Below are 25677 nucleotides of genomic sequence, written 5' to 3' on the forward strand. Positions count from 1 at the left end.
TACAATCACAGTTTGGTGTCCAAATCGGAATACACCACACACCTTAGAATTCAAGGTTTCAACAGAAGCACTGTAGCAATACCTAGAATAGGGGGAGAAGGTGTTACACAAATTAACATAGTAATTATAATGATAAAAGGAAGCACCAACACTGAAATATTAAGCTTAATGAGTCCAACAATATTCAAGAAAAGTACCTAGGTTTTGGATACTTAGAGAAAGTTTGTAATGTTATTCTCATTTCTTCCACAAGGATCAGTAGTGTTTGATACTACAGTAGTATTATAGTCAGTACAATCAATTCATCTGGTTTCCCAGACTTGGAACTGGCAGCTACCAATCCCAGTCATCTACGGAGATACAAAACCGAATGGCCAAGCTCAAGTTTTACCACCAAATGACAGGTGCAGGAGGGTGGGACTTTACGGCCATAAATTGGAAACAGGGGGCCATCAAAACAGATATTCACCCAAGCCCTTCAAACCTGGATCAGAGAAAAATAAACACCATCAGGTAAGTTAGGACTGTTGGGGTCAACTGCTCCCACAATTTGTTCTGCAGTTGGCAGTCTAGGTGTTATGGGTGCCAAGTGTTCTACGGGTGACAGCTGTGACAGATAGGTCCAGCAATGTTATGGTTTTTTGTCACCATCAGCAACCTTTTGGGAATGGATCACCACCTGTCTGGAATAAGCTAAAGCTGCAGGAAGGACTTTGCAATGACTCCTATGACACTGGAGGACCCCAAGGACACCTCAGGCATTATGAGTAGTTGGGGGGACCCCACATGGTCTGCAGACAGCAGGACGAAGGGCCATAGTACATCAGTGCACAATCGCTCAGCATGCAAGCAGTATTCTGTGCTGATGTTTCTCTGTGTCCAAATGACACTATCTGGCATTGACTCATTCTCCAAAGTACATGGGACCCTTCTACCACTCTCACCTAGCAGCTTTACTACTTGTACTCGTTGTCACTGTGGACTGCATCACTAGCTCTCCTCCTCTCAGTGGTATTGCCCCCCTCTGCAAGTTGTCCACCTTCTCATCCATCTGCGCGAGCAGTATTGCTTCCAGAGATTGCCTTCCTCGCCCCTCAGATCAGAATGATTCACCTCTAAACATTAGCTCGAGTGGTATCCGCTCTCATTCCTGCTCCCTTCTCAATTGCCAATAGTGCCTTCACTTCAGCAGGGGTATCTTACATGTCTTCTTCAGAATCGACTAGTCAGTGTTTTAGAAACCATGGCGTGTCTGTCTTTCTAGATAAGAAGCAACAGGAAAGCTAGCCTAAAGTTTTCCCTGATCTCGCCCACACTGCTCCCAGCAGATCTCCAAAGTCTATTATTGCAAAGCAAAATGTTGTTATGCCGACTGATGAGGAGAACGCCTCTTCTTCCGGATGGAGTTTTTCAAGTAGCGCATTATGCTGGCAGAGGTAACATGGTCACCAACAAAGTAGACAGACTTATGAGAACATCTGTCCTGGACTGAGGTAATTGATGACTTGTCACAGTTGATATTGCAAAAATGAATAAAAGGTGTTAAGGCACTTCATACCAAATGTCTTGCCTTTTAATATGTGCCTATCGAGAATGGAACGCATGGGCTGCAGGTTTGTAGACGTTTTCTTTAAAATGCTGTAGCTGAATGCTTGAATAAGTATGGGTTATGCATTCCTTTGTTGCACCGCTGTGTAGGATAAACAACCAATGACTGACCAGTTTATATTCTAAGCTTCAGGTCACTCTCTTTCTCACTAGTAAGTTAACAAGCTTACATTATGTCATGTTATGGTCTCCTACCTTATATATTGTGTTATAATGTGTATATGTTGCCTGGACAGCATTTTGCAGCTAAATTGCTAGACTAAGAAAGTCAGGTGGTCTAATTATGACTACCAGTTCAGAAATTCTGCTAAATCGGCATGATAAATCATGTTGTAATTTGAAGATTAAAAACACATTTCTACCTCAAAATGCATTCTTAAACAAGCTCACTGTCATGTGTTGTCGAGAATGTTATTATTCCTATCAAAAGTTATATTGGTGGAAGTTTGCCAAGATCATTCTAGTCCATTGTGATAGGCACAGTGAGCAAGGCATTTAATAGGACTTGCCTGAACTGTATGTAAAATCAAGATATCATCCAATTGGTGAACTTTGTTTTGATGTAATGTGATGAATCTAGGGAATGTGTCCCCTATCTAGAAGGGGTAGCCACACCTTTTGGCACTAGGGTGGTGAGCCTGCTCAGTTTAACATCCTCTAGGGGACAGGGCAAGCGGGATCCCCCTGGGGGTTACCCTCCTTAGAGCACACTAGGTCCCTAGAAAAGGATGCTAGTTGTTGTCCCTATCCCCAAGACTTCAATACTATCTTTGTTGGCCACATGGGGATTATAGTGACTGATACCCAGAAACTTCCTGCAGACATTGTTTGTGTGGTTTCTGACCCTTTATGTGTACAGTATTCTCGAGGATTGGACGAATCATGGGATGTTCAACACCCTTACAGAGTAATAAAGTGTTCATCATCATTAGAGGAAAGAGAGAGAGATCCACATAGCATCAGAAGCGCAGAGCCCCACCCTCTGAGGTGTGGTAGGAGCAGGAAAGAGCACATGGTGCATGGCTGCCCTGACCAAGGCTGAGCAACACAAAGGGCTGTGCTGGACACTGAATCGGTAATGCAAGGCTGAGGAAAACAGTACAGAGACCAGGCCACGCAACAACTGGCCACATGAGAGACGGGTGCTGCAAAGCAGCAGTGAGCCTTCAAGAGAAAAGCAGAAGTCCCACCTGAAGAGAAGATGCCAAAGAACGAGTGACGCAGCCACCAAACCTCCCCAGCCTGCCAAAGAGCACCACACTGAGCAACAAGATATGCGGTTGCTCTGGGGAATCTGGGAGGCAAAGCAGGCTGACAGAAGCTAGACCCTTGGCCGATGTCCAGGAGATTATACTCCAGGGCGGGGTGCAAGAAACCGTAACCTCCGGTGGGGTGAGAGAAATCATACCCCAAGGCCATGTGAGAGGAGAAAGACCCCAGGAGGGGGTGAGGGACACTCTACTTCAGAGTGAGGTGTGAGCAACTATAGCGAAGGCCGGGGGGTGTGGCCTGAGCCCATGGAGTGAGGTTGTCTTGAGACGGATCTCCCGTTACGATCCGTGCAAATATCCGACTTAGAGACATCCTGGCGCACGCTGCAGCGGCCTGAGTGCAGGGTAAGGAGGAAGAAGTAATCCTACAACGGCTGAGCGAAATCCCGAGCAAAAACGGAGCGATTGTAAGAAAGCCCGGCAAAAATCCAAGATGGCGGACGGAGCCGCGGCCTCGAAGTAGAGGGAAGATCCCCGCGGTGATACGACTGGGCCAAGGAGCAGACCAGCCAGCAATCCCGCGGCAACCGACCCCCCCTCGTGGGGAGGAAAACAGAAAACAGAAGCCAACCGCAGGAAAACAGGCACGGCAAGGAAAAGGACGCGGGCGCCTCAGCGAGGGAAGGAGCGGCCCCGGAGGAGACAGACCCCATGGAGAGGCTGACGGGCACGGACAGCGAAAGAGAGGTCGCCGCGCAGCGGATTCCCGACGGTGGACGAGCCAGGGCCTGTGGAGAAGACACCGGGCAGCGCACGCCGGACAAAGCGGCAGGACCCCCGGCTCCAGGTCGCTGACTGAGCGGCATAGGGGAAAGGCCTCCCGGCGCCGGCGGAGAGGCCACGGACCGAGGGGGAGGCGGCCCGCTTTACTGGACACCAACAAGCACCAAGCAGGACTAACTGCCGCCATTACATCACCCCCAAGAGAAGGGAAAGTCCAGGCCCCCGGCGGACCAACATGGCGCCCACGCAATAAGGTGAAGGGCTACAGTACACGACCCGTAGAAGGCAGAGGAGGAGCCGGGTCGGGAAACTCGGGGACCACCTCATGTGGTACATCTAGAGGCAAATATCAGGACTTGGTACTAGCACTCCGCTTTGGAAACGCCGCCCCCCACCTTTGGCCCAGCTGTCCACGGGATCGAAAGGGGATAAACACACAGGGGCACAATGCCAAATAAGAAAATTGAAGGGAAGGCCAAGCAGAGTACCATGGACACCTACACCAAGACACCAGGGCAAAAACAGACAACGTCAACAGACATGGAAATGGCTGCAGCTAGTGCACCTCAACCGACAGAAGACGCAAACGAGGGCACAATCATAGGAGCAATAGCTGCCATGAAGGCATCTCTTGAAAACAAAATGGACGCTGCAATAGGGGCCCTGAAGGTGTCGCTAGAAAACAAACTGGATGCGGTGATGGTGGATGTGGGTTTCCTTCGTCAGGATACGAGGAACCTGACGCAGAGGGTGGGGGTGATGGAGCAACAGGTGCAGCAAAACACGGCAGGGGTCGCAACAACACGGACGCAATTAACGGAAGTATTGCAAAGAGTCAAGGCCCTGGAACGGAGAGCGGAGGATGCGGAGGGCAGAGCTAGGAGGAACAACATCCGTGTAATTGGACTTCCGGAAGGCGAAGAAGGTAACGACCCTACGGAGTACATAGAAAACATGCTCCTCCAGGACGTAGGGGCGGGGGAGTTGTCCCAGGGCTTTGTGGTGGAGAGGGCACACAGAGCACTGACAAAAAGACCCCAACTGGGTGCATCTCCGAGACCAATAATTGCCAGAATCATGAACTTCAAAGACAGAGACAAAATACTGGCATTCTCAAGGGGGGGGGGAGATCGTCAGACACTCCTCTAAGATCACAATGTACCCGGACTATACAGCCTTGGTCCAAAAGCAGAGAGCACAGTTCGGCCCAACGAAAGAACGACTTAGGTGTGCAGGGGTGATATACATGCTGTTGTTCCCCGCCAAACTTAAGGTGATACACCAGGATAAAACATGCTTCTTCGATTCGACGGAAGAGGCCCACAGGTGGATGGACGCGCGAGGCATCCCCCAGCTGAGGCAGAGAAACGCCAACAATAATGCAAACAGACCCTGATAAGGCGAAACGAGAGAGAGAAAACGCAGTCACGCGCAATGATACTAAATAATTGATAAACAACTAAGCCGGAAGACAAGTATGAAGGAGCGATCAACCTCACTTCAGTCAAGGTTGGCTGAGAAAGGCGACGCCCCCGCGCAGTGAGAGCGATCAACAAGTTTAGATGCCAGTTTTAAGGCATCACGCCGCTGCAAGTCGGCCCCTTCCAAGGGAGTACGATGAGGAAAGCGGTGGAGCCCGAGCAGGGGAAGGGTGGCTGGGCGTTTGTTCATTAGTTTTCGTTTGGGTTAAAGACGTTGAGTGTGGTGAATGGACAGCATATGGTGCAGTCAACAGGGAAACGACCGCAAAGGATGAAGGGGAGATACGAGTAGAAGGTGACCAGAATTATATACAGCAAGTGGCAAAAGATGACAAACATGGCCGCACCAGACGGGGGGCCCCCGCAACAGGAACCGTAGGAGACTCCCATACAGGGAGAGTAGAGGGCAGGACACGGAGACACGGCTGAGGGACGAGGAAGCCAGACCGCAAGAAGAACAATGGGGCTAGATAGCACGACAATAGTCACCTGGAACGTGCAAGGCCTTAATGCGTATGTCAAGAGTCTTAGGGTCCATGCATGGCTAAACCGAATGAAGGTCAAGATAGCGATGCTCCAGGAAACACACCTAACCTCACAAAAGCAGGCCAAGGTGAACAAGAAATGGGGAGGACAAACATACAGTGCCACGTATTCGAACTATGCACGGGGAGTACTGATATGGATTGCCGCCGGGGGTCCCGTTTCAAATGCTCCGGCAGGAGACGGACTCGGAGGGAAGGCTGGTGTTGGTACACGGGATGCTGGAACATAGGGAAGTGTGCCTGATCAACACCTATGCCCCGTATTGTGACGCAGCGGACTTCTTTAAAAGGTTGGTGCCCAGGCTGGCCCAGTACAGGGAAGCGACGTTCATCTGGGCCGGCGACTTCAACTGCACCTTGAACCCGTTGCTGGACAGGTCGGACGACAGGCACAGGAAGCCAGTGCCCCCGGCAAAGGAACTGCACAGGACCTTACAGGGATTACAACTGGCTGACATCTGGAGACAGGTACATGGAGAGGGGAGGGGGTACACACACTACAGTGCACCGGATGGGACATTTACACGGTTAGACTACATATTTACGGGCAGGGAATCACTACATGATTTCACAGAAATCACTATCAAAGCACGCACACTCTCCGATCATGCCCCAGTATTAGCAACATGGGCACACACCCACAGGAAAGCCCCGATACCAACCTGGCGGCTCCGGGCAGAGGCCCTAAGAGAGGGAGAGCTGGAGGAATACCTCCAGGAGTCCATAGAGGATTACTTTGAGCAGAATGAGGGTAGCGTGGAAAGTAGTTCCACACTATGGGACGCGTTCAAAGTGGTGATAAGGGGGGCGGCAATAGGCAGGACAGGGGGATTAACGGGGGCAGCTATGAAAGAGTTCAGTGAACTTGAGAAGGTGATAGAAACGGAAGAGCGACGAGCGGGAACGGGAGGGAGTGAGCCCCGAGAGCTAGTGGAATTGAGGTCAGACTGTATGGTACTCTGGGAAAAACTGGGAAGGCTGAACTACAGGAGGCATCTACAACGCCTACACGCGGAAGGGGATAAACCCAGTAGACTTTTAGCGTGGCTTACTAGACAGGAAAACAAAAGAGACCCCATAACAGTGTTAGAAGATCATACAGGGAAAGAGATCAGAAACCAGGAACATATTAACGACCTATTTGCCCAATTCTACGAGTGACTATACGCCCCGAACCCAGAAATAGATTCAGAGGACATAGTGGATGCACTGGCAGAAATTAGATTACCAAAATTGGCAGAAGAACAGGCTCAGTCGTTGGACGCACCTATTACGGTAGAGGAAATAGAGGGCGTGATTGTGGAGCTCCCCACCGGGAAGACCCCGGGTCCGGATGGAATCCCGGGGGAGTTTTTTAAAACATTCAAGAGTACCATCTCCCAGAAGCTACTTGACGCGTATCAAGGTGCATACGAGAGCAATCGGCTGCCACCCAGCATGTCCGAATCGACGATAGTCCCGATCCTAAAACCAGGGAAGCCGCCCAAGCAATGTGCCTCCTATAGGCCAATCTCCCTTATTAATCGGGACGCTAAAATTCTGACGACAGTGTTAGCCAACCGCCTGAAACAAGTTGTGCCCACCTTGATCCATTCGGACCAAACGGGTTATGTCCCGGGGAGAAACACATCGTGGAATCTTCACAGACTGCACCATGTACTAGAAGAGACAAATCAAAGACAAGGCGAGAGCGCAATAGTGTCCCTGGACGCTGTCAAAGCGTTTGATTCGGTGCGTTGGGAGTGGCTGGTGAGTGTACTCGCCCACTTCGGCATTGGTGAGGGATTCCTCCGGTGGATCAAACTACTATACAACGATCCTACAGCAAGGGTGAAGACAGGGCGATTCATCTCAAGGGAGTGGAGAATACATAGGGGAACCAAGCAGGGATGCCCACTGTCGCCATTGTTATACATTCTGGCCCTAGAGCCGCTCGCGGCCTTCCTTAGAGCGAAATATGGGGACACCGGGATAAACATAGACGGGGTGCTCCATCAAATCTCGCTATACGCGGATGACATGCTGTTATTCGTAGAGAATCCAGCCGCCAATCTACCATGCCTTCTAGAGGCGATCGGGGCATACACCAGATTATCGGGCATAGCAATTAACAAGGACAAATCCCTGGTACTCCCTCTGGCGGGGCTAAGGCGGGTCCCCCCGGGCAGCCTCCCGGACCTGGGCCTGACATGGGCACGGAACTCCTTCAGATACCTCGGAATAGAAATACACCACGACACTGCTGACACCCATAGGAAAAACACACTGGCGGCACTGGAAAAAACACAGAAATCAATGGTCTTCTGGGGAACACTCCCGCTGGGGATGATGGGGAGGGCGGCCCTTCTGAAGATGGTGTTGCTGCCGCGCCTGCTATATTACTTCACAAACATCCCAGAGCCTTCTTCAACAGATTAAATATGATAACACGGAATTTTCTATGGGGAGGAGGGAGGAACAGAATTGCTATGGAGACTCTCCAGAAAGACTACGAGGACGGCGGTATCAGGCTACCGGACTTCGAAAAATATTACCTAGCAGGACAGCTGCAGTTCGCAGTCAAGTGGCTGGGAGAGGATGAAACAATAGACACAATTGTCTTTCAGCCAGCACTGAAACGATACTATTTGAGGGAGATCTTGTGGCTTAACACGCCCCAGCTCAAGACCCTGCCGAACATGCTTAAGATCGCAGTGGGGCTATGGAAAAGGGCATGGAAACTCCAGGGTATGAAAGACCCGTGCTCGACACAGATCCCTCTGGCGGGCCTCCTAGGGGGGAACACGAACATGCTAGCGATGTACCGAGTGCACTTGGAGGCCAAAGGTGTAGCACAAATTGGAGACCTGAGGAGAGGGGAGAGGTGGGCAGACTTTCAAGAAATAGTGGAAGACCACGAGATACACGAAGGCCAATTCATCCTTTACAATTGCATAATACGAAATATCAAAAAAAGATGGCCAGAATGGATAGACCCGGAGGAGGAGGAGATGACAGAGTTAGACGTATGGTATGACATTTCAGAGGGAACCCACACAACCTCCAGGTTATATGTACAATTGTTAAAAACAGTAGACCCGCAAGGATCAAACACGAGGCGACGTTGGGAGGAGGAACTCCAGAGGCCATTTAGCGATCAAGAATGGGCCAGGGCGCTAAGATACCCAAAAAAGGTCTCAAGGAATGCACGGTTCAGGACGGCACAGCTATATATCACACACCGAGCATACCTCACGCCCAAGAGGATGCACAAGATGCGGACAGAAAATCAAAACAGGTGCCCACACTGCCTGGCTGAGGACGCCGACGTGCTCCACATGTTATGGACATGCCCAGTGATACAGACCTTCTGGGACAGAATCAGAACCAAGATAGCACAAGGCGGACTCCAACTACAAGCAGAGCACCCAGAGAGATACCTGCTAGGCCTCTTCCCAAGAGGAAGCAGACATGAATCGCACCAAGCAAAAATGAAGGACTTAATATGCATATTGGCTAAAAGAAGAATAGCAATGTCATGGAAGTCAAGGGAGGGCCCGAACATAGATGCATGGTGGTCAGATCTCCAAAAGTGGGCACAGACAGAGACTGCGGTGTGGATAAGAGCGGTGAAAAGAGGGGAAGGAGAAACAGCACACAAATTGACCGCATGGAACTCCTTGATGCAGGACCTATTCGACACGAGAGAAGAGAGAGACAGTGAGGACCCCATGGGGACGGCAGACTAACGAGTAAGAATGAGGTTACCCGGCATGAGCTCCGTGGCGAGACACCTCTGTAAAGAACTCTGTGGTAGACCCAACAAAGGTGATGGACATGAAGGGTACGGTCGCCTGAGAACCCGAAGCTGCGGAAGTACAGCAGGCTCCGAGAAACATACTAACGCGCCAGTGATGCTGTGTCATGTCAGATTGTATGTTTTGTTTTTGTTGTCTTGTTGTTGTTCAAAACCAATAAAGAAATAAAAAAAATTTAAAAAACTATAGCGAAGGCACAGGGAGAGAAGCAGAAACTCAAGGCGTGGTACAAGAAAACAAACCCTAGAGTGGGGATGAAACCAGAGTTAGGGAAGGACGAAAGACACAGCACACCATGGCGTGGTGTGAGAAACCAAACTTTTATGCAGTGGGAACTCATGGAGCTGTCCCATAGACAAGAATGTCTGAAGCTCTCTGGTAAAGTGTACAAGGAGCACCCCATTACTAGTTTTGGTCTGTATAAAGAACACTTGAACTGTCACCAGATGAACTGTGTATCAAAGGCTTGCAATCCCTAAAAGGATAAGCCTATCCCAGTCACAGAAACCAGCCAACAGTCACATATCAAGGCTGAGGGCCAGACTGTATCTTTGTTTGCTTTGTAAGTTTTGTTCTACGTGTTAGGGATAGAATCTAGGTTAGTGCAGGCTTACGGAAGTAGGACTTTATTATTTGTAACGTCCTTCCTGACGTGCACCCTTCAATAGTTTCATTTGTAGAATAGATCCTAGGTCTATGGACAGAATAGGTTTATCATTGTGAAAAAAAGAGAGTCAGACATCATGCAACCTTGTCCATCTCCTGATTGTGACTTACCACAGTAGGTATTGTAAGCCACTATGCACTTAGCACATTTTCAATTATGAGTACCTAGTAATTGTATCTAAAGTGTTATCAATTCATTTCCTAAATAAAGTGTGGCATTATATTGTTAAAATTATAATCTTTATTGTTTAAAGTTACAGTAACAACCAAATGTTGACACCTACATTTTATTTTTTAGTGGATGTGCGCATTCCATATCAAGTTGAACTGCTTCTACAGAGCATGATACTGGTTTTCTTCTGCATTGGCATAATAAGCTCCGTCTTTCCTTGGTTCCTGATATCCATTTTGCCGCTTGCTTTATTCTTCTTCATAGTAAACAAAGTTTCCAGGTAATATTTGGTCTCATGATTATATGCATGCATGCACACTATAAAATAAATAAATGTGTATGAGTACTGCTGCATATCACATATTCCTTTGTGTGGCTGAAGTCTCCTCATGTCTTTGTCTGGTATATCTTCTGATCTTTGGCAAAATGTGTGAGAAAGCAAACAGCCAGTGCAAATTATGATAACTCTTTGTTGACACAGTTTTATCCCATATCACCTGTTAAACATGATTTATCTTAGATGTTCAATGTAATTGATATTAAAAAGTAACTATAAAATCATCAATGGAGCTTTTTTTCCATACTAACAAAAAGGAAAGTGCAGATTAAATAGACCTTGTAAATCAGTATGGGAAATAGTGGCAAACATTGTGCATGTAAGGTAAACGTTCCTTATATTTGTATATATCTGCAGAATGTCCTTGATCTTTCTATTCGAATCTTTCAGGCCTTAGACATTATGTGCCTGATTCATGGAATGTATTCCTATGGGATTGCGCCATTATTAAACACTTCCACTAATCAGGCCCTCTATCTACTGCACTCTTTCCATTGTCCACTATCCCCTTTTCTGAGTTAGAAGTATATATATATGCTATATATACTATAATCATAGTATATATAGCATTTACATTTAAAATGTTTTAAATGCACTAGGTATTGTTTTGCACATAATTCCACCCTCCAGAGGACCATACAGGGTAATTCATAGAAATTCGCACAAAAGTGGCGCACGCGACTGGCGCACAGCGTGCCCGTGCGAATATCTGCGCCAGCCGCTTGCGCTAAAATCGATTTCCGCGCACAGCGTATTCATGGATTTTCGCATCCAAAACCAGCCGTGGCGCAGCGTGGCGCAGCGACCCTGCAGCAGCGCCAGTTACGCCCCCAAGAACGCCCTTGCGCAAGGAAAAGCCTTCAAAATCCCCAAATAATCGCAAAGGGCTGCGCTAACCCTGGACCAGTTCACAGGGCTGGCAAAGAGCAAGCGGGGAACGTGTATTTCAGTGGTTCGCGGGAAGTTCCACACGCGATTGTCCTGTGTACGCATGCATCAGGGGTGCGCAGGAAGTATCACACGCAAAATCAGCAGGGTACGTCTATTTCAGGGGTGCGCTGGAAGTATCACACGCAATTCCAGCAGGGTACGTGTATTTCAGGGGTGCGCGGGAAGTATCACACGCGATTCCAGCAGGGTACGTGTATTGCAGGGGTGCACAGGAAGTTCCACACGCGATTTCAGCAGGGTACGTGTATTTCAGGGGTGCGCGGGAAGTTCCACACGCGATTTCAGCAGGGTACGTGTATTTCAGGGGTGCGCAGGAAGTTCCACACGCGATTCCATCAGGGTACGTGTATTCCAGGGGTGCGCGGGAAGTTCCACACGTGATTGGCCCCGTGCGAGCAAGGTACGTGTATTCCAGGGGTGCGCAGGAAGTTCCACACGCGATTTCAGCAGGGTACGTGTATTTCAGGGGTGCGCAGGAAGTTCCACACGCGATTTCAGCAGGGTACGTGTATTTCAGGGGTGCGCGGGAAGTTCCACACGCGATTTCAGCAGGGTACGTGTATTTCAGGGGTGCGCAGGAAGTTCCACACGCGATTTCAGCAGGGTACGTGTATTTCAGGGGTGCGCGGGAAGTCCCACACGCGATTTCAGCAGGGTACGTGTATTTCAGGGGTGCGCGGGAAGTTCCACACGCGATTGGCCCCGTGCGAGCAGGGTACGTGTATTTCAGGGGTACGCGGGAAGTTCCACACGCGATTGGCCCTGTGCGAGCAGGGTACGTGTATTCCAGGGGTGCGCGGGAAGTTCCACACGCAATTTCAGCAGGGTACGTGTATTTCAGGGGTGCGCGGGAAGTTCCACACGCGATTTCAGCAGGGTACGTGTATTTCAGGGGTTCTGGGGAGTACTACACGTGAATTGGCCGTGTGGGTCCTCCCAGGTGTTCGCTCTACAACCTCCACGGCCCCTGCAGGCAGCCCACACCACGGGGGACTACCCTGCACCCCTGCTCATTTCCCGCAGGCAGCCCATCCACCATGGGCATGCCCCCCAGCCAACCCACATGTCACCTTGCACTACTGATCAACAATGCATGTCTCCCAGCAAACCCACCCCCCGGCAGTCAGGGGCACCCTCCGCCAGGGCCCCACCCATGTCTACCACCACCCCCACCCCCCAGCAGTCAGGGGCACCCTCCACCAGGGCCCCACCCATGTCTACCACCACCCCCACCCCCCAGCAGTGCAGGGGCAGCCTCCACCAGACCCCCACTCCTGTCTCCCTGCATCCCCACCCCCCAGCCACCAGGGGCAGCCTCCACCAGGACCCCACTCATGTCCCCTATTATCCCCACCCCCCAGCAGTGCAGGGGCAGCCTCCACCAGGCCCCCACTCATGTCTACCACCACCCCCACCCCCCAGCCACCAGGGGCAGCCTCCACCAGGCCCCCACTCATGTCTCCCACCACCCCCACCCCCCAGCAGTGCAGAGGCAGCCTCCACCAGGGCCCCACCCATGTCTACCACCACCCCCACCCCCCAGCCACCAGGGGCAGCCTCCACCAGGCCCCCACTCATGTCTCCCTGCACCCCCTACGCCCCAGCAGTACAGGGGCAGCCTCCACCAGGCCCCCACTCATGTCTACCACCACCCCCACCCCCCAGCAGTGCAGGGGCAGCCTCCACCAGGGCCCCACCCATGTCTACCACCACCCCCACCCCCCAGCAGTGCAGGGCAGCCTCCACCAGGCCCCCACTCATGTCTCCCTGCACCCCCTACCCCCCAGCAGTCAGGGGCACCCTCCACCAGGGCCCCACCCATGTCTACCATCACCCCCACCCCCCAGCAGTCAGGGGCACACTCCACCAGGGCCCCACCCATGTCTACCACCACCCCCACCCCCCAGCCACCAGGGGCAGCCTCCACCAGGCCCCCACTCATGTCTCCCTGCACCCCCTACCCCCCAGCAGTGCAGGGGCAGCCTCCACCAGGCCCCCACTCATGTCTACCACCACCCCCACCCCCCAGCCACCAGGGGCAGCCTCCACTAGGCCCCCACCCATGTCCAACTCATGTCTCCCATCCCCCCCACCCCCCAGCAGTGCAGGGGCAGCCTCCACCAGGCCCCCACTCCTGTCTCCCTGCACCCCCACCCCCCAGCAGTGCAGGGGCAGCCTCCACCAGGCCCCTACTCATGTCTCCCACCACCCCCACCCCCCAGCCACCAGGGGCAGCCTCCACCAGGCCCCCACTCATGTCCCCTATTACCCCCACCCATCAGCAGTGCAGGGGCAGCCTCCACCAGGCCCCCACTCATGTCTCCCACCACCCCCACCCCCCAGCCACCAGGGGCAGCCTCCACCAGGCCCCACCTCATGTCCAACTCATGTCTCCCATCACCCCCACCCCCCAGCAGTGCAGGGGCAGCCTCCACCAGGCCCCCACTCCTGTCTCCCTGCACCCCCACCCCCCAGCAGTGCAGGGGCAGCCTCCACCAGGCCCCCACTCATGTCCAACTCATGTCTCCCACCACCCTCACCCCCCAACCACCAGGGGCAGCCTCCACCAGGCCCCCACTCATGTCTCACACCACCCCCACCCCCCAGCCACCAGGGGCAGCCTCCACCAGGCCCCCACTCATGTCTCCCACCACCCCCACCCCCCAGCCACCAGGGGCACCCTCCACCAGGCCCCCACTCATGTCCAACTCATGTTCCCCTGCACCCCCACCCCCCAGCACTGTGGGGCACCTGCCAGCAGGCCCCCACTCATGTCCAACTCATGTTCCCCTGCACCCCCACCCCCCAGCACTGTGGGGCACCTGCCAGCAGGCCCCCACTCATGTCCAACTCATGTTCCCCTGCACCCCCACCCCCCAGCACTGTGGGGCACCTGCCAGCAGGCCCCCACTCATGTCCAACTCATGTTCCCCTGCACCCCCACCCCCAGCACTGTGGGGCACCTGCCAGCAGGCCCCCACTCATGTCCAACTCATGTTCCCCAGCCAACATGTCATCACAATCTAGATCCCCAGTCCCTATGGTCAGCCTTGAAATGCAAAACACCCCACCGAGTATTGCATCCACCCACTCAGAAATGGCAATAACATGATAGAACAGCAATTGCAAGTTTGGAAACGAACACATGTCCCTCACATACACCCAATGGGTGTCAGTGAATCTCAAAACCCATATCACGATATGCATGAAACCAATGAGATGATACTACACATTGAAGTTTGATCAAAAAATGTGTATTAAAGAAAACATGAATTGAATCAAAAATAAACTAACAGAAATGGGAATGCAAAAAAAGTAAAAAGAAGCATGTCCATGAAAAAATGCAAAACCAAAAATCAGAATCCAAAGGAATGGTGTCCAAATTCACAGTCCAGAAAAGAAAATCAAATGGGAAATTATAATTGAAAGCCATTGCTCCATGGGTAAATTGTAAAAAGAAAAGAAAATCCAACAGTGAACTATGTACAGGTGAACAAGCCAGGGTCCATGATCCCAACAAAAGAAATGGAACCTATCTAACAACACTACCTAACAAAAAATAACTATATACAAAAATGTGGCCCATTGTCCAAAAGGTCCTAAGAAAATGCAAAAACAAAGGAAACCTAACACTAACTACATAACTATTTACATGGGCAGCGGGCTAGTCCAACGGCTCACTGGATGTTGTCATGGGCCAGGGCATCATCGAACTCCTGTTCAATGGCTTGGATGCGGGCATGTTCCCTGGCCCCGAGGTCTCGCAGGGATAAAGCAGTGTCCAGCTCCAACTCCCTGCGAAGACCCTCGAGGCACTCAGCCCGCCTCAGCGCCCTCCGCATGGAGTTCTACGCCCTGACCATTGTGAGCCGTTCCTCCTCTGCCCGCTGCCGCTCCGCACCTATCTGCTGGCCCAACCGCTCCCACACGGAAGCCACTCCCATTCCAGGGTTCTCCTGCCCTCCGGCCGATGCCTGCACCCCTGATGTTGATGGCCCCGAGCCATGATGCCTCCCACGTCGAGCCTGCCGCTGCCTCCGACGCAACTGCCTGGCCTGTGCCAGCACGACGGCATCCAGGCTGATGGTATCCACCGACGCCGTCGTGCACGTGCCCTGCCCGATGATGCCGTCACATCCTCCATCTGCTGGGGTCCAGTTGCTGGTGTGTCCACCCCTGCTGGACCTCCGACTCCCGACTGTGGCAGGGATGGGATCCCCACCGAGCCGGCTGCATTGGTCGGGGCAGGTCCACAGGGGGCCCTGGTGGCATCTGGGCCGGAAGACGGCATGGAGAACGACTGGTGCATAGTCTCCATAGAGGAGGAGAGGGTCGCCAGATTGGCCGACACATGTAGGAAACCCCCGACCATGGCCGTTCCCAACTGGGCCACGTCGGCACGGTGCTCTCCGTGATGACGTGCATGCTCCTCCCGGGAAGCACGCCCTCATCACGAATTGCACCTGTGCGCAACGCGACACCAATCAGGACCTTCTCCATACGGCCAGGGGTCCCCTCGTCCGCAGGTGGAGGGGAGTCAGATGACATGGACAACCCCCTACCTGCGGACGGGCCTGGGATGGGGCATCCCTGCTGGTGCATGGTGGTGCAGTCACAGTGTCAGGGACAGTGACATGCACAGGCCCCTCCACGGCGACCTGTGCTGCCTCCTGCCCCTGCCCCTGGACTGCAACACTTGCACCAGCAGGGATGCCCCCACCAGGCCCCATGTGCGCCTCAGTAGCGGCCTCCTCCTCCTCTGTGGAAACCACCAACCTGGATGGCTCCACCCCGTCTTCTGCCGTTGCAAGCCCCTGTGGGGGCTCACCCACCCCTTCCGCTGCAGCCGTGGGGGCATCCCCACCGCTTTGCTCCACAGAGCCGTCTCCGTCCTCTTCTTCACGTGGCACTGTGTAGAGGGAGACATAGAACACAAGCATCAGGGTACTGTACAATGGTACCCTAGACAGGAAGCAATAGCAGATGAGTGGCACTGTCAAAGATCACTTCCATCATGTCCCTCCACAACACATGGCTCAGTGCAGGTAAAACACATGCGGTAACAGGCATGGCGCATGCTATGGACATTAGCATACATGTCCAAGTGATTCTTGAAACAGACACTGTTGTTTTGGAACTCACATGCATCATGTGCCATGCCTATCACATGCACACACTTCACCCCAGTTTCATCCATCTGGCCTCGTACACCACAGACACAGTGGATACAAGGATGACTAGGCTGCATCAGTGAACCTGAACATTGCGACAGACATGTGTCATGCATCCCTGGCATTCACAAGTCACAGACACGCAGGTCAGACACACAGACATGGACAGCATACATGTACATGGCATCAGCACCCATCCCTCACCCATGTCCAGGAACAGAGACTGGCATGCTTTCATGTGGCCATTCCGCATAGGGCAACCCATGTTGCATTTGAACACATGCACCAGTTATGGTTCACACATAACTGGTCTCACATGCATGACGTCCCTCCACACACACATGCATACATGGCCTATGTCACACATACAGGCAAGTCTCAGTCAACCAGCACACTGCGACATGCCCTGTCTCACACAGCAATGCTTGGCCACTTACCGCTCAACTCCAGACGGGTCTGCCTCTCAAGGATCTGGGCGTGGAGCGCTGGGCCTACGCGTTCCAGGACCCTCATCTGGATGGGACTCATGCGGCCCCGGCCCCCCTCCACGAGGCGCCGGGCCTTCAAGAGGGTCCTGGACCTGCAGTCATCCCAGCACTTCTTGACATGTTGGTAGTCACGGACTGCCACCCCCTCCGTGTTGATGGCAGTCACGATGTCCGTCCAGATCCGAGTCCGTCCTTCCTTGTTGGCGCGCTTACTTCCAAAGAGGGCATCATACTGCCCCAGGACTTGCTCCACCAGGACACCAACTTCGGTGGCAGTGAAGCTGGTGCCCCTCTGCCTCTCTGGCCGGGGGTTGCCAGTGGTGCCAGATGTTGCAGTGCCCGAAATGGGAACCCCAGAGGCAGGAGTGGGTGGGCAACTGGGTCCTGGGGCTGGGCAGTGGAGCGATGGTATCCCAGTCGGGAGTCTTCTGTTTCAGCAGGGGTGGACACAGCAAATGGACCCCTGCAGATGGCTGATGTGCAGGCACCAAATGGCAGGGCACGGTGGCAGCAGGCAGGCAGGCAGGCAGGCAGCAGCAGATGGCTCGTGGGAGGCTGCTCGGGGCTCTGGGGGGCAGTAATTCGGCCTTTTGGGCAGGAGCGTGGTCTTCCGTGTGCTTACGCGTGGGCAGCTTGATACGGAGTGATTTGGCACGTGAAAATCCTGCACGTCTGCGTGTAAATCGAGGAAAAGCCCTTAGCGCGTATGCACGTCAGCACGCATATGCGATTTCATTGGACCAAAGGCCCTTAGCGCGTGAGCGCGTCTGTGACGTGAGGCGCGCGGGTGTTTCCCTCATTACACGTGATGACAGAGTACACATGGATTTCCACCAATCGCGTGTGGAACTTCCTGCGCACCCCAGAAATACACGTACCCAGGCCAATCGCGTGTACGCTCACTTCCCTCCGATTACACGCGATGACACTCGGACGTGCAGTTTTACCACGTGTGCTCGCATATGCGATTTCATTGGCCCAAAGGCTACCATGCGCAGCTGTGATGTCACGCGCATGGCCGTAGAGAATGGCGCGTGTAAAAATGAAGAGATACACGTCCGAGTGTCAAAGCGCGTAATTGGTGGAAATGTCCTCATCGCGTATGCGCGTCTGTGACGTGTGTATAAAAGGTACGTGTAGAACGCCATTTCCTTGTACGTGCTTTTCGTGGAGAGCGAGTGGGTGAAATCTGTACTTCTTGTCGGTTCACACGCGATTTACTTCACGGTTTTTCCAGTTCGTACTCCCTGTTACCTCTGACAGCTTTTTCTCTTTTCCTCTTTTTCCTGGGCCTGTTTCCTCAAACAGCGTTCCCTACTACTGTTGTCCTGTCTCCTCAGACAGCGTACAATTCTTCTTTTGGCGGGGGTGTTGCCAACGCGCACACGCGCATATTTTTCACGCTTTTGTTCCTGGCGGACGGTGAGTCGCGCACGTATTTAACATCTGTGCTTGCCCCGTGTGTCGCATACCCCTTCAGAGGTCATTCTAGGCTGCGTGTGACACGCATACGTTCATTCTTGTGTTCCTGGGTGCCACAGCGTAGTGCAGGTTTATTTTTCCATGCACGTGGTCTAGGAGGGGTTGCATGCACCTTACTTTGATTTTTTGGGGTGCCTGTGCGTTGCATGACCCGTCATCTTTCCCCAGGGGTGACATACAGCCTTGCTAGAGCACTAAGGTACGATTACCATCTGGTACCCAACCCCTTTGACCCCCAATTGCCCAGGACAATAGTTCACATCGACTCCCATACGCACAATAACATCAGTGCCATGGCTGGGAGGCGAACAAGCCGTAAGGGTGGCAAAGGTGACCGAGCCCCAAGTGGTGGCCGTGGTGGATCCGGTAGGGGACGTGGCCATGACTTGCAGGGTGCCCCTAGCCCCCCATGTGTGGAGGAGCAGTCAGGAACACCCATGCCCCCCCCCCTGGTTGAGGTTACAGTGGCTGACACCATCCATGCTCAGCCCGTGTTGGACCAGCCCACTGTGGAACCAGACCTGGCACAGGGTGACTCCATGGCTGACTTCCAGGTCAGCAGGTCTAGGCCACGTGCGCCGGTGAACGTTGGTGTCATCAGGCCACGTGGATCAGGGGCAGCTAGGTCATCTGCTGCCCCGCGTAGGCAGGCTGGGGAGGCTGCAGGGGCAGCTGCGGCTCCATCCACCCCACCTCTCACACACCCATCCAGGACAGTGTCGGTCCAAGTCCATCATGCTGACATTCCCCCTGACACCATCACACTTGAGATAATGCCTGCACCAACTCCCATGCTGAGTGTGCAATCCCACGCTCCTGCCCCTAGTATCCAGAGCGGCGCAGGACACTCCGGATCCCCACCACCTTCCAAGCGGAAGAGGAAGAGTGCTCGTCCAGTAGAGGCTGATGCCCCAGACATGGCTACACAGTCCGGCCCGTCAAGGAAGCCCAGCTTCAATGAGGCCGAACTGAATTCACTTGTAGAGTATGTGTCCGCACATGACCGCGAAATGGTGATTGTTGCAGGATCCAAGACCACACCTGCACAACGTCAGGCACACTGGCAGACCATTGCGGACATCATAAGTGCCCTTGGAATCGTGAGGCGCACAGCTAATGAATGCTACAAGCGCTGGAATGACCTGAAGCGCAGGGCAAAGAATAAGCTGGCCTCAAGTCATGCAGCAACTCTAGTGACTGGAGGTGGGTCTCCAGCAGACGACATAGAACTCACTCCACATGAGCAGGTTGCTGGGACCCACGTCACGGAAGAACAGATCCAAGGCGTGGGAGAAGTGGCAGATTACGAGGCATTGTTCGGTGAGTGCACATGCATGTGTGTGTCATCCATGTGCATGGTGTGTGTGGGAGGGCTTCTGTTTGGGTGCCAGGGGAGGGTATGTGTGCCTGAGTGGTTCGGCTCACCCATGTGCCTCTTCCATTCTTGGCAACAGCATTTGGGTATAGCAGCATCCCTTCGGCCAACATTAGACATCCAGCCCAACACCACGCCAGTTGCCCTTGGAGTGTCATCTTGCCACAACACTGTTGCTTATTTACCTATGTTTATTCAGGCAGATTGTTTGCATACCACCACTTTTACTCGGGATTTCTCAGTCCTATTGTCACATGTCTGACATGGCTATGGTACAGTGGACTGGCTCAGTTTCGTGGACATGATTAGTTTGGACATGTCCCTGTGCTATAGGACCATTTTTGACTGGCAGCTGCAGGTTAAACATTTGAACCATTACAATGAAAATAATCAATTATATGAACAAACTGGACTGAATGAACAATTGGTGACCTCCTCTCCCTCTTCACTTCATGGCTAGGGTACATGCCATCTGTGTGATGGCATGTGTATTTGACCTGCCAATCACTGGCCAATGTGTGATGCCACTGCTAGGCAGCATGCAGCAAATGTGTTCATCTTCCATCTTGGTGTCATCAATGTGTGCCATCTGCCTCCCCATCACACGCAGTGACGGTGCATGCATGGGGGTGTTTTAGTCATGTGGGACATGTGTCAATCAAGTACTGTTTCTGTAGCCTCTCAGCCCTAATTGTGTGCCATAGTGCTAATGCCTGTTTCCATTTGTTTTCTTTTATGTCTTTGCAGGGGAAGACGCACTTGATACTGCTGGGGTTGTGGAGATGGTGCAGACCCAGGAGGGGTCTGAGGGCCGACAGACCACCAGTGAGGGACGTGGTGTGGTGGTGGGTGAGAACCCACAACTGCTGCAGGTCTTGCTCTCAAGGGGTGTCTCTGGCTGCACCTCCCCCGAGCTGTACTCAGGTGTTGATTCGGATGATGAGACCTACGTGCCGTCGCAGGTGCGTGTTCCTGGGAGGGATTCTGTTCTGTCCGACCCACCTGCACCAGGGTTAGAACCCTCAATGGGGATGTCAGTGTTGGCAGGTACGCCTTTGGTGGTTACGGATGCAGGGTCACACTCTGCGACATCTGATCCTGTTCCTGGGCCAGCAGATCAGAGGGGGAATGCAGTCCTGCAGCCTCAGGCAGTGCCGGCACAGCAAGGCGCAGTTCGCCTTGCCCCAGACAGGTGTGGTGCCCGCCGACGTGGTGGCCGTACGCCACCTGGCAATACCGCATGGGAGCAATCCATTTACGGTATGGCAACCCAACAGGCAGCATCATCAGAGATGATGGCTCAGGCCATGGATAGGGTGGCCACTTCCATTGTCCCCCCCGAAAGGCTGATGGAGCGACTACAGCAGGCAACCGACTCCATCTGCCAGTCACACAGGGAGGACATGTTGGCGTCCGACAGGGACAGGCGAGTGGCACTGGCGACTCTGCAGGAAGCCATCTCCATAGAGTCTCAGGGCCACAGGGAAGCCCTGAGGCTGGAACTCCTTCACCTCAGGACGACTCTTGTTGAGCTTGAGGCTTCAACAAACCGAAGGACAGAACAGCAGCTGGAGCGTCTCACCCGTACGCTCTCAGCTAAGATGCAGGCAACTAGGGCGGAGGTCCGGGCATCCCGTGAGTTGTTGCATGGGGACCTCTGCACACTTATCCTCCAGAACGAGACCTACCACACCCGCATGCTTGCAGCCATGGAGGAACAGACTAGAGCTTTGCGTGGGCTGCCTCCCATAGTGCCACCACCTCCAGATGTAGCTGCAGAGGATGAGGATAGCGACAGCAGTGATACTCCCACAATAGGGTAGCCGTGTAGGCCATGAGCCCATGGAGGTGGTTTTTTTTCGCAAGATCCACACAGGTGGGTTTTGGTGTGCACCCTGTCCTCGGACCTCCTGGGTGGCCTCCCCAACCCCCCCCCCCCCGGGCCCATTAATGGCCATTTTTTTTTTTTGGGACAGTGTGTTGCCTTGTGTGGCTCCCGTGGGCATACGCTGCATTGTGGCTGGGCACATGCAGGCGTGTCATAGATTTGGTTCAGATGCTTGGGTTTTTGTCACACACACCCCTCCTGCTTCCCGTTTCCATGGGCTTGCAAAGGGTGTGCCCAAGTGACATTGACGTACATGGTGACATTGGACTCCCAAGAGCTGTGTGGGCAGTCTGTAGTCAATACTGTGTATACATTCATAGTGCATATTGTTGTTGTATTGTACACTGCGTGGTGTATTGATATGTGCCTCTGCATCCATTTCATCCCCCATATTTGCAGGTCCATTCCTCATGTCTTCACAATGCGGTCCACCTTGGAACTGGAGTCCATGTTGTAAGCAGTGCACCTAAACTCTTGCGTGGCGCTAACACTGTATACTTCGAAGTGTTTGGAGGGCTGTCATCATCAGGTGGTGAGGCTAGCTAATTTTTAAGTCTGTAATGTCATGTTTAAGGTAGGTTGGAGGTTGTGTAGGTGATTGGTATTCTTGGTAAGTATTTGGTAATGTGGGTTGTAGGTCCTGCATTACTGTGAGCATTTCATGTGTGGACATGTTTCCATTAGGGACACTGTAGCTGGTGACACTTGGGGCATGTTGTGGGGATTAATTTTTTTCCTCTCACATTGCATGACATGCCATGGTGTGTTGTGTGGCCGTGCCAGGGAGGGGGTGGGTGACATGGCACTGTTTTCATGTAGTATTTTGCAAGTGGGTATTCATTTCTGCAGCATGGAAGTGTCTTTTCATGACACTGCATTGGTGGTGTTTGTGGAGGTAGGGATGCACACATTGTGGCACTTCCACATGAACAATCTCAGGCTGCTATGGTTCTGACAGTTGACAGTCCCTTTGTTCGTCTTAATTGTCAGGTCGAGTCATCATTGCTTATCAGATGGTATGTGCCAGGCCTGTGTGCACTCCACTGGGGTGTGATTTCTATGTGAAGTAATTACCCACCAGCTGCGTACGGGCTGCCTCAGCCCGTGCCCTCTCCCCTCCCATGCGCAGCGGACGTGCATGTGGTTGGGGATGTGGGGGCACTACCATGTCCACGGCCAGGCCCCGGCGTGTTGCAACATTGTGCAGGACACATGCTGCCACTATGATCCTGCACACTACTGGGGGCGCATATAACAGCTGCCCGCCAGAACGGTCAAGGGAGCGAAAGCGTGACTTGAGCACTCCGAATGTGCGCTCCACTATGCCCCGGGTTGCAATATGGGCTGTGTTGTATCTTACCTCTGGAGGCGTGATGGGGTTCCGAATTGGCGTCATCATGTGGGTGCTCAGAGGGTAGGCACTGTCCCCTGGTGAGGAGGTGATGGGTATCATTAGTGGGGTAGTGACATAACTCTGCATCTGACATGCATGCATGTGCAGTGCTATTCATACTCACCAAGCAGCCATGTATCGCCATGCCGCCCAGCTTCTAGGTCCCGGCTTAGGGTAGACATTTGGTAAATGAAGCTGTCATGGGTGGACCCTGGATAGTTGGCATATACTGAGGTGATGATTCCCTTAGCATTACATACTACCTGCACGTTGATGGAATGCCAGTGCTTGCGGTTCCTATAGATGTGCTCAGATGCCCTGGGGGGACGTAGTGCCACATGGGTGCAGTCAATGGCACCTAGCACTTTTGGGAATTGTGCCACACCGTAGAAATCGAGGGTGGCAGCCTGCCTTTCTGCAGGTGTCCTGAGCAGGTATATGTGCCTACGGACTGATGGGCGTGCAGTGATGATGTTCAAGACCTGGTGTAGGCAGCGTGACTGCGTGGCCTGTGACACCCCACCCACTATGGCACTAGTCCGCTGAAATGATCCTGTGGCCAAGAAGTGCAGTACATTGAGGACCTTCTCCAGGGGGCTGAGTGCTTGGGAGCACAGGGTGGATGATGTGAGGTCATCCTCCCACTCACTGACCAGGTCCAGTATTATGTGTGGGGGAAACCTGTACCTCCCATACACCTGGTCATCAGGCATCCCAAAAAGGCTGGTTCTGGGAGTGAAAATTCGGGCCCTCACTATCCTCCTCCTCCTCCTTTGGTAACCCACGGCCACTGCTGCTAAGAATGGTATATTCATCCTGGCATATGAGCTTGTTTGTTGTTTGCACGCACTTTTATGCTGCGCGGGTCGACGTACGCCTGCTTCATGCTGGCGTACGTGTCTCAGGATTGGACCATTTATTTTTCGGCACGTCGTAGGCGAAGGTGTGAATCTTCCCGCCCACCCCAGGAATACATGTAGCACGCTCTCACAGGCACAGTCGCGGGTAAATATTCCCGCCCACCCCTGGAATACATGTACCCCACTCTCACAGGCCCAATCGCGTGTGGAAGTTCACGCGCATCTGGCGTGTGGGACTTCCCGCGCACCCCGAAGTACACGTACCCAGGCAAATCGCGTGTGGAAGTTCACGTACCCAGGCCAATCGCGTGTGGGACTTCCCGCGCACCCCAAAGTACACGTACCCAGGCCAATCGCGTGTGGGACTTCCCGCGCACCCCGAAGTACACGTACCCAGGCAAATCGCGTGTGGAAGTTCACGCGCACCCCGAAGTACACGTACCCAGGCTAATCGCGTGTGGAACTTCCCGCGCACCCCGAGGTACACGTACCCAGGACAATCGCGTGTGGAACTTCCCGCGCACCCCGAAGTATACGTACCCAGGCAAATCGCACGGCTGGGGGGTGGGGGTGCAGGGGGACATGAGTGGGGGCCTGGTGGAGGCTGCCCCTGCACTGCTGGGGGGTGGGGGTGGTGGGAGACATGAGTGGGGGCCTGGTGGAGGCTGCCCCTGGTGGCTGGGGGGTGGGGGTGGTGGGAGACATGAGTGGGGGCCTGGTGGAGGCTGCCCCTGGTGGCTGGGGGGTGAGGGTGGTGGGAGACATGAGTTGGACATGAGTGGGGGCCTGGTGGAGGCTGCCCCTGCACTGCTGGGGGTGGGGGTGCAGGGAGACAGGAGTAGGGGCCTGGTGGAGGCTGCCCCTGCACTGCTGGGGGGTGGGGGTGATGGGAGACATGAGTTGGACATGAGTGGGGGCCTGGTGGAGGCTGCCCCTGGTGGCTGGGGGGTGGGGGTGGTGGTAGACATGAGTGGGGGCCTGGTGGAGGCAGCCCCTGCACTGCTGGGGGGGTGGTGGTAATAGGGGACATGTGTGGGGGCCTGGTGGAGGCTGCCCCTGGTGGCTGGGGGGTGGCGGTGCTGGGAGACAGGAGTGGGAGCCTGGTGGAGGGTTCCCCTGCACTGCTGGGGGGTGGGGGTGGTGGGAGACATGGGTGGGGGCCTGGTGGAGGCTGCCCCTGGTGGCTGGGGGGTGGGGGTGGTGGGAGACATGAGTGGGGGCCTGGTGGAGGCTGCCCCTTGTGGCTGGGGGGTGAGGGTGGTGGGAGACAGGAGTGGGAGCCTGGTGGAGGGTGCCCCTGCACTGCTGGGGGGTGGGGGTGGTGGGAGACATGAGTGGGGGCCTGGTGGAGGCTGCCCCTGGTGGCTGGGGGGTGGGGGTGGTGGGAGACATGAATAGGGGCCTGGTGGAGGCTGCCCCTGGTGGCTGGGGGGTGGGGGTGGTGGGAGACATGAGTGGGGGCCTGGTGG

The 25677-nt window shown here is 53.8% G+C and overlaps 1 protein-coding gene across 1 annotated transcript in view; it reads left to right on the forward strand.

The window, feature by feature from the left end:
* Positions 1 to 25677, forward strand: part of LOC138526213 (ATP-binding cassette sub-family C member 5-like) — a 2857657-nt gene that overhangs the window by 2326482 nt on the left and 505498 nt on the right. Inside the window, exon 20 of the mRNA XM_069636680.1 lies at positions 10390 to 10543. Within this exon, the coding sequence (XP_069492781.1) occupies positions 10390 to 10543 (154 nt within the window). The remainder of the gene's footprint in view (positions 1 to 10389; positions 10544 to 25677) is intronic.

The sequence above is a fragment of the Ambystoma mexicanum genome, chromosome 7p (assembly GCF_040938575.1).
Source record: "Ambystoma mexicanum isolate Mex_15411 chromosome 7p, UKY_AmexF1_1, whole genome shotgun sequence".
In the NCBI taxonomy this organism is placed as follows: domain Eukaryota; kingdom Metazoa; phylum Chordata; class Amphibia; order Caudata; family Ambystomatidae; genus Ambystoma; species Ambystoma mexicanum.